Source organism: Chrysochloris asiatica, unplaced genomic scaffold (assembly GCF_000296735.1).
Source record: "Chrysochloris asiatica unplaced genomic scaffold, ChrAsi1.0 scaffold00003, whole genome shotgun sequence".
Classification (NCBI taxonomy): domain Eukaryota; kingdom Metazoa; phylum Chordata; class Mammalia; order Afrosoricida; family Chrysochloridae; genus Chrysochloris; species Chrysochloris asiatica.
Window position 1 is genome coordinate 19245871 of NW_006408521.1, and position 9085 is coordinate 19254955.

General features: G+C 39.1%; 1 protein-coding gene across 1 annotated transcript in view; it reads left to right on the forward strand.

Annotated features, from left to right (window-relative positions):
* The window catches only part of PDE6C (phosphodiesterase 6C, cGMP-specific, cone, alpha prime), a 50637-nt gene that overhangs the window by 36360 nt on the left and 5192 nt on the right, over positions 1–9085 (forward strand). The window contains 6 exon segments of the mRNA XM_006831449.1: positions 1482–1582; positions 4577–4684; positions 4790–4853; positions 7396–7470; positions 7588–7671; positions 8244–8400. Of these exon segments, the coding sequence (XP_006831512.1) occupies positions 1482–1582; positions 4577–4684; positions 4790–4853; positions 7396–7470; positions 7588–7671; positions 8244–8400 (589 nt within the window).

The window sequence follows — 9085 nt, forward strand, 5'->3', positions numbered from 1 at the left end:
CTTCTCGGATTATTTGCTCAGCATACAGCTTGAATAAGTATGGTGAAAGAATACAACCTTGTCGCACAACTCTCTTAATTTTAAACCATTCAGTGTTCCCATGTTTTATTCCAACAACTGCCTCTTGATCTGTGTACAGATTTCTCATGAGCACAATTACATGTTCCGGAATACTCATACTTTGCAATGTTGTCCATAGTTTGTCATGATCCACACAGTCAGTAAAGCACAGGTAAACATCTTTCTGGTATTCTCTGCTTTCAGCCAAGATCCATCGGACATCAGCAATGATATCCTCGATCCACGTCCTCTTCTGAATCCAGCTGGAACCTCTCAAAATTCTCTGCCAATGTATGCTTGCAGCCTTGGAATGTCCTATACAATGTCCCTACCTATACAATGTCCCTATAGGTTGGAACTGACTTGATAGCACTTAACAGAAACAGTATTTGTACATAAGGAGCCCTGGTGGTGCAGTGTTAAAGCTCTTGTCTGCTTACTTCAAGGTCACCTGTTCCCACCCACCAGCCACTCTGTGTGGGAAAAGTGAGGTAGTTTGCTTCCATAAAGATGCATAGCCTTGGAAACCTTACAGGGCTGTTCTATCCAGTCTTATGGGATTTCTTTGAGTCACAATCGAATCGATGGCAGTAAGGTTAATGTGTGTGTGCGTGTGTTTTGTTTTTCATCTCTATATAAATTAACACTGTTTCCTCTTTCTTTCCACTTGAATTTTTATATATTTCATAACTGTCAAATTCCTTTGACAAAACCACTATCTATCTGCCCCGGTGGCCTTTATTCCTAAAATGGTTTATTGGAATAGCAGAGCTTTTTCAAACACCCTCTGACTTTACAGTCGTTTTTCTAGGAAACTAAGAAATGAAGTTGAGCCATATGTTAAGAAATGATCAGTGGGAAATGGTTTGAAGCAAGATCTAGTTAAATATTTGTAAAATAGAACTGTAAGGTAATATTTTAAGAATGAGTTGGTTGCATTTTTTCCTACATATACACAAGTGCTAGTGCAATTTACAGTTTCTGAAAGACTAGCAGACTTTAGAAGTCTGCTAAACTATACCTGGTGGGTAGCTTAATGTGTCTAATAATGTATATCTACCAGAAATTCCTTATTAAACTCCATAACAAATACAAGAAAAAATTTAATCTATTATTAATTTTTAATGGCTCTGAAAGAAAATATTGTATTTACTCCCAAAACGTCTACATTGCTTATATGAACTTTTGTTAGCAGTATCTTTTTAAAATATAATTTAAATGACCTTACTCAAAGTAGAGGGGTTTCCTTAATCTGTGAGATAAAAATTAAAAACAAAAATAAAAGTGTTGGAAGATTTAATTGTTCTCCTTTCTTTAATAGAATAATCTTTGACTACTTTGTTAAATATACTTTGGTTAGTTGATTGTTGAATCAAAGGCAAGTTAATGATTATATTTTATTGTGAATTTTTATCTTCTAGACTTTAAACATCTCCCAGAACCCAAATAAATGCCAGTTTGAAACAGTCATTCATTTGTTTGAAGTTGCAATAATAGCAACTGATCTGGCTTTATATTTCAAGTAAGTATATAACTCTCTGTTTTCACTCTCTCTCTCTCTCACACACACACACATATGCATGCATTTGTTTTGTTTCACTTTTGGATGTTCAGTAGAATACTCTCAAAATGCCTAGCAGTGCATTTACTAGACATCTGGAACCAGCTTAAGCTCTTAATATTGAGTAGCTTGCTGCCTGAAGAAGTTTGAAGAATATGCCGCAAGGTCTGTAAACACCAGAGATTTCAGGAAAACTCACAGGTGGTTTTTTGTGTTAGTGACAATCTTGGCCCAGAATCTGTTGTTTAGTGTTACAGCCTCAGGAATTTGGTCCTGTCAGAGACTAGAAAATGAACAGTCTTAGTGATTATAATGCCCATGAACCAAACTCACAAAACTCTGGGTTACATACAACAGAGGTCTAGCCTATTTATCCTAATAATACATAATTACCAAGGAGACCAGAGACCCCAAGCATCTGGCCAACATTTTCCTGTAAGAGAACTACTAAGTAGTTTGAAGAATATGGATTAGAACAAGGTAAGGTAGTTATTGGTTCCAGATAATTAATGACTTGTATTGTCACTGTCAAATTATGCTTCTCTGTTGTTGCTGTCAGGTGCCATCAAGTCGGAACCGACTCATAGCGACCCCATGCACAGCAGAACGAAACAATGTCCGATCCTGGGCCAACCTCACTATCGCTGCCACACTTGAGTCCATCAATGATGCCACCTGGCTGATCCATCTCGTTGGGGGGTCTTCCTCTTTTTCTCTGACCCTCCACCTTACCCAGCATGACATCCTTCTCCAGCGACTGTTCCCTCCAGACAATATATCCAAAGTAGGAGAGACGAACACATCAAAACTGCAGTTCTGGCAGCCTCCAGAAACTTGAATCGTGTTCCTTTTCAATGTTCTTTGAGATCTGAGAACAAAAATATGTCTGAAAGGGCAAGATCGGGGCTGTAGGGTGGATGAGGTAAGGCTTCCCAACAAAATTCTCATATGACAGCCCTTGCTTGAAGAATGAGCAGTTGTCAAGATGGAAAAAACTTGGTCAGCACAATTTTCATGGCCTTTTTCTCACCAACAGAGTTATCAGTTTTCTTAAAACTTCTTCCCAGTAAGCCCCATGATCATCCTATGACCTTTGAAAGAAACTATCAAGAGTATCCCTTTGGAGTCTTCCGAAAATAGTCGCCATAAACTTCTGAGCTGACCTCTCTGCCTTGACTTTAACTGGCCCAGAAGATCCACTCAGAAGCCACAGTTTTGATTGTACCTTTTTATGAAGACATCCTAATAAGGACTAAGATGAGACTATTACTGAAAGGACTTGTCTGCAACCATCTACTGATTGCAGACCACTACGTATCTGTTCCTGTGGTCTTTTTCCCTAAAACGGTCTGTTGGAATATCAGAGATTTTTTAAAAACATTATTTGTTTGGAATAAATCTATCCACATATGAACTTGCATCTTAGTATCAAGATCTTTTGACTTGCCTTAATACAATGGATATTCAAATAACCATAATTCAGATTCAACAAATGCTAACATTTTGCCACATTTGCCTCAGATCTCTCTCTTCTTAAGGAGAAATAATAAACCATTACTGATATAATTAAAGCATTTTGCCCCAATCTACCATAAAAGGGAGCACAGTGGCTCTGTAAGATAAGCACTGGACTGTGAACTACAAAGTTGGTGGATTGAGTCCATCAGCTGCTCTGCAGGAGAGACATTATTTTTTTGTAAAGATGTTATTGTTGTTGTGTAGTGTGGTCAAGTTGGTTTCAACACATAGCGACCCTGTATAGGGTTTCTGAGGAGCAGCTGGTGAACTTGAACTGCAGACCTTGCAGTTCAAATGGCTTTGCAGTCTGGCACATTAACCCACAGTGCCACACCAGGACTCCTCGGAAACACTGTATAGTGTGCTATGAGTCAGTCCCCACTCGAGGGTACTTACCGCCACTACCACCACCATGACAGTGCCCTCCCTTTTCCCTCACAGATATTATCATTCTGATGTTGATGTATATTCATCCTTTCCAATCCTACCCATCCCATCTTCTGTTTTTAACTTGCCATAAATAGTATTCCACTGCATGTACTTTTCTACAGCTTGCTTTTTCCACTTAGCATTATATTTTAAGGATACTTTGGATGATACATAGAGATCCAGTTCCTTTAACTGTATATTCAATTGTCTGGTTAAATTCTATATTAATTACACTATAATTATCCGTTTAGTTTGTGCCCACAATGCTATCATGATATATATCCTGATACATATACAAGAGTTTTTCTGATCAGCTGCTCAGCGGGAGAAAGATGAGGTTTTCTGCTCCCATAAAGATTTATAGCCTCGGAAACCCTGTACAGCGTGGGTATGAGCCAGAACCGACTGCATGGCACATAACAACAACAACAACAACATCTAGAAATGGAATTGCTGTAGAGTTTGCATATCTTCAATTTTGTGTTACATTGCAAAGCTACACTCCTGAGTACTTGTGCCAATTTATCTCGCACCAGCACTGTATAAAAGTCCCATATCTAAAATACTTGGGATCTGGGCATATTTAAATTGCGATTTATTTTGCTACTGTAATGAATATTAGATGATTTCTTATTGTTGCTTAAATGGGTATACTTTTCATTACCAGTGATTTGAGCATCTTTTCATATATTTCGGTTCCAATCTTTTGCTGATTACGTATGTTGTGATATCTCATCATTGTGGTCTTTCATCTTTATGTCATGCTCTCTTTTGTCATATCTAACTTTTTAGTTTTAATGTACTCAAATTTACCAAAGTTTTTCTCTTAGGGTATGTACTTGTTTTTCTTAAACCTTTTCTATGTTAAGAGTAAACAGCCATTTCCTGACCTCTTAAACTCTACTAGGTGGATGTCCTAATGCAAGCATCGGAAGACCAAGTATATCAAAATGCCTTTTCTGTCTGTTTTTATATGCCAAAGTTGCTGCACAATTCTATCTTTTGTAGAAAGAGAACCATGTTTCAAAACATTGTTGATGCCTGTGTAAAAATGGAGACTGAAGAACAGGTCATCAATTATGTTAGCACTGATCCAACCAAAAAAGAGATTATCATGCGAGTAGTCAGAATTGTATTTCTCTTTTGGAAAAATAACTTCATTGTATTTATTTCTATTTTAACAATTTCCATGTTCTTAACAATTTCCATGTTCTTCCAAAGGGCAATGATGATGACAGCATGTGACTTGTCTGCTATAACCAAGCCCTGGGAGGTACAAAGCCAAGTGAGTCCAATTGTTTTATTTTCGGTCCCTTTCTCAGGTACTGTCTAACTCCCCAGTAAAAGTCCACACAGTGATACCTGGCAAGCCTCAGAATTTTATGATTGTTATCAATTACATGGCTAGATATTTTTAGAAACAATTGTCTTTCATTACACTGGACTTGTTATCTCAAACAATTGGTTTATAACTTGAGAAGTTATGACAATTAGGAATAGAATGTTCTCTGCTGGTTTTCTGTAAGTGAAGCAAGTAAATAACTCTTAAGAGTTCACAAATATCAGTAAGACAATAGCTCATTTGATCAGGCCCTAGGCCAAGACAAACAGTGGGAACCTTGGAAAGAAAATGTTTTCTGGAAGGAATTTGTTTTATCATGGAGCAGGGTGTAAAATGTTCACATGAAATTATCCAGGGGCTAGCTGAGACTGTTGAGTAGAGGAGGTCAGTCAGCACTAGGTAAAGGGGAGTAGTCAGTGCTTCCTTCTATCAAGGTTGGGTTTGCTCCTACAACCTCTTCTTCAGTGGCCTGTCAGTTATCGGAAGGCAATGTCTGTGAGGTCACATGTAATGTGGTCTTCCTTACGAATCGGGCTGCGAACCGCAAGGTCAGTAGTTCAAAACTAGCAGCTGTTCCGTGGGAGAAAGATGAGACTTTCTGCTCCCGTAAAGATTTACAGCCTCAGAAACCCTGTACAGGGTCGCTACGGGTCAGAACTGACTCCACGGCACACAACAACCACCACTGAACTTCTTCCATAATCTTGGACAATGGGAGTGCAGAAGCACTTGTTTACCACTTGTTTTCCTACTAACTGGATGAAAGAAAACTTCTCTTCTCTTACTAACTACTAGGAGAAACTCTAAACAAGAGAGAAACCAAGATCAAATGGGTTCAATGATAAAGGTGGATTGTATTGTAAAGATATCATAATTGGGACCCATCAAGTCCCGAACCAAGCACTTATTCTGCTGTGATGTGCCTGCTCTTCCTTATAGACTCTTCATCTAAGCACCCACTAAGCCATATTCGGGACTCCTGCTTGAGTCCTTCTCCCCCATTTACAGATCATTTTGCCCCTTGCTGCTGCCTCAGGTTAGAGTTTTTATATCATCCTAATGGTGGTAACCTCATCATTAACCCCCCACAGCAGACTCTGAGCTGCTACTGCTTAAAAGCCTCCTAAAAACTCTCCATTGCCAGAAGTTTTAAACCTTTTTTTTTTTAAATGAGGACCATCCCCCATCAATGCTTCTAAGGACTTCCTTATTCACTGTCCAACTTTCACATGCATATGAGGCCATTGAAAATACCAGGGCTTGAATCAGACACACCTTAGTTCTCAAACTGATATCTTTGCTCTTGAACACTTTAAAGAGGTCTTGTGCAGCAGATCTGCCATTTGATTTCTTGACTGCTGCTTCCAGGAGTGTTGATAGTGGATCCAAGCAAATTGAAGTCTTTGACAACTTCAATCTTTTCTCCATATAGCATGATGTTATTTATTCATCCCGTGGTCAGGATTTTTGTTTTCTTTACGATCTTCATCAGTAAGTATTTTAAGTCCTCTTCACTTTCAGCAAGCAAGGGTGTATTGTTTGCATCTTAATTTGGCAAACTACTGTTCATTCTCGATGATGCAGCATGAAGGCAGCTTCCCTCCCTTCTGAAGCCTGTCTGTCCTCTCTTCTCCTTGAACCACAGCGTATCATAGCGGCACTACTACAGCGCTTATCTCAGTGCTGACATGGTGGTCTTCATTCAATTGTAAGCATCTTAAAGAATGTTTTTGTCCTTACAAGAAAAAGTCATGTCTTATCCCTCTTGGCATGTCAATTAAAGGCAGCCAGCAGGTGTTCAATGAATTTTATAGGTATTTTTTTAACAATATAAATTAATCCTGAATCTCCTCGCATTGTAATCATGCTGTATACTAATGTGTGTTTAAGTAAACACACATCCACATATCTTCTAGATCCTACCACAGAAGTAGGACAAGAGGAGAACTTGAAAGCATTAGACCTTTAAGCATAACATTTAATAGAATCAGACATCCTCCTGTCTCACCTTTTCATTGCTGAGAGGTGGTGGCAATGCCCATTAAGAGATATGCATTCCCAGAATGAGTCCCAAACATTCAGGTGGGAAGGACAAGTTCCCCTTATCCATTTATAGGCACTCCCAGAATGAGTCCTGGACACTCAAGTAGGAAGAACAAGTTCCCCTTCCCATTTCAATATAATCTGTAGATGACATATTATTTTAAATTTAGGAACATATGGTACAAAAAACATCTCAAGTATTCAGTATAACTTTACATCCTTAAAGGAGTCCTGGTGTGGCACTGTGGGTTAATGTGCTGGACTTCAAAGTCAGCTTGAACCACAAGGACTCCTCAGAAACCCTATACAGAGTTGCTATGGGTCGGAACTGACTCAATGGCACCTAACAACAATAATGTCCTTAAAAATGACTTATACTCACAAAATGCAAATTCTTTATGAATAAGTGGATTTTCAGGAACCAAGCCTTTCTTATTTTCAGGTAGCCTTTCTGGTTGCAAGTGAATTTTGGGAGCAAGGAGATCTGGAGAGAACAGTGCTACAGCAACAACCTATTGTAAAGATCCTGACAAAAAATACATCATTTACCCAAAATTACCTGTGCAGATCAGCCTAGTTTTGTTTCATGAATCTTAGAAATCTGTCTTAAATGGATTTATAATTCTCATTCTAGCCTATGATGGACAGAAACAAAAAAGACGAGCTACCTAAACTTCAAGTTGGATTTATTGACTTTGTTTGTACTTTTGTATATAAGGTGAGAAAACCAAAATTATTTGCTTGACGTTTGTAATCATTTAGAGGAGAGTTTTTCTTTCAAATTGTAACAGCATAAAAAAAAAAAAGTCATGCGTGTGAAAGACATTAGGCATGTCCTTGTTTCTCCAAAGTAGCTTAAGGTTTTACCCTAATCTTCCATTGGGGAGGAGAGGAGGGATAAAAGGCGAGAGAACTCAGAGATGAGCAAATCAAACAGATTTAGTCAGGCTGGGATGATAAGTGCTGTGTTTTCCAAGCTTCAAAGCCTCCAAATTAAGCTCATCCTCACAGCCACGAGGAGTCCTGGTGCGGCACTGTGTGTTAATGCACTGGACTGCAAAGTTGGGTTGAACCCCCAAGGTCTGTGGTTCAAGCTCACCAGCTGCTCCTTGGAAACCCTACAAAGGGTCACTATGGATTGGGACCGTTCCACAGCACCAGCACGGAACAACAACAACAATAGCCGTGAGCACCAGAGGAATTCCTTACAGCTCCTCCTCTGCACATGAGAAGAACTTACCATCAATCAGTGTGTGGTTTAATTAAATTCTAACCTAAAATTCTCTCTAGGAGTTCTCACGGTTTCACAAAGAAATCACACCCATGCTGAATGGTCTTCAAAATAACAGAATGGAATGGCAATCCCTAGCTGATGAATATGAGGAAAAGAAGAAGGTAATTGAAGAGGAGGTGAAAAAGCAGGAAGAAGAAAACACAATAAAAAAAGGTTAGATGGAATCCGTCTATGCTTTTTGCAAAGTGCCAGAAGTCGGGCTGACCTTACCTTCCACATGGCAAAGGCAAGAAAAGTAAACGCAGACAGGAAATGGGCTTTTCTGTGTGCAGAAGTTGATAGGGCTTTTCTATCTGCACCCCCAGAACAAGATCTTGTAGAACTTCAGATCCTATTGGCTGCTTCATTTGAAGCAAAGATTGGGGGGGCCACTATGCTCCTTCATCCACTCCACAAAGTGGGTGCTGGGGCATCGTATAGAACACTGGGTTTGGAGGAATATCAAGAAAAGCCACAGAATCAGTGGGACTAGGGTTGAGTGAGAAACGTTTTTGTCCTAATTTTATGCATTAACTGTGAAAATTTGGGCAACTTGCTTATTAACATCTCTGCACTTAACAGTATTCTCCATATAATGTTTTACAACTTTAAAACAAGACTGTCCAACACTTTCCAGACTTAAACAGTACTTTCCAAACTGTAGCATAGTGGTTACGAATCGGGCTGCTAACCTCAGGGTCAGCAGTTCAAAACCAGCAGCTGTTTTTTGTTTGGGGGCCTATTTTGCTCATAACGACTCCATATGCAGAGTATAACTACGTCATAGGTCTTTCTTAACTGTAATCCATTGGAGAAAGATGAGGCTTCCTGCTCCCGTAAAGATTTATAGCCTCGTAAT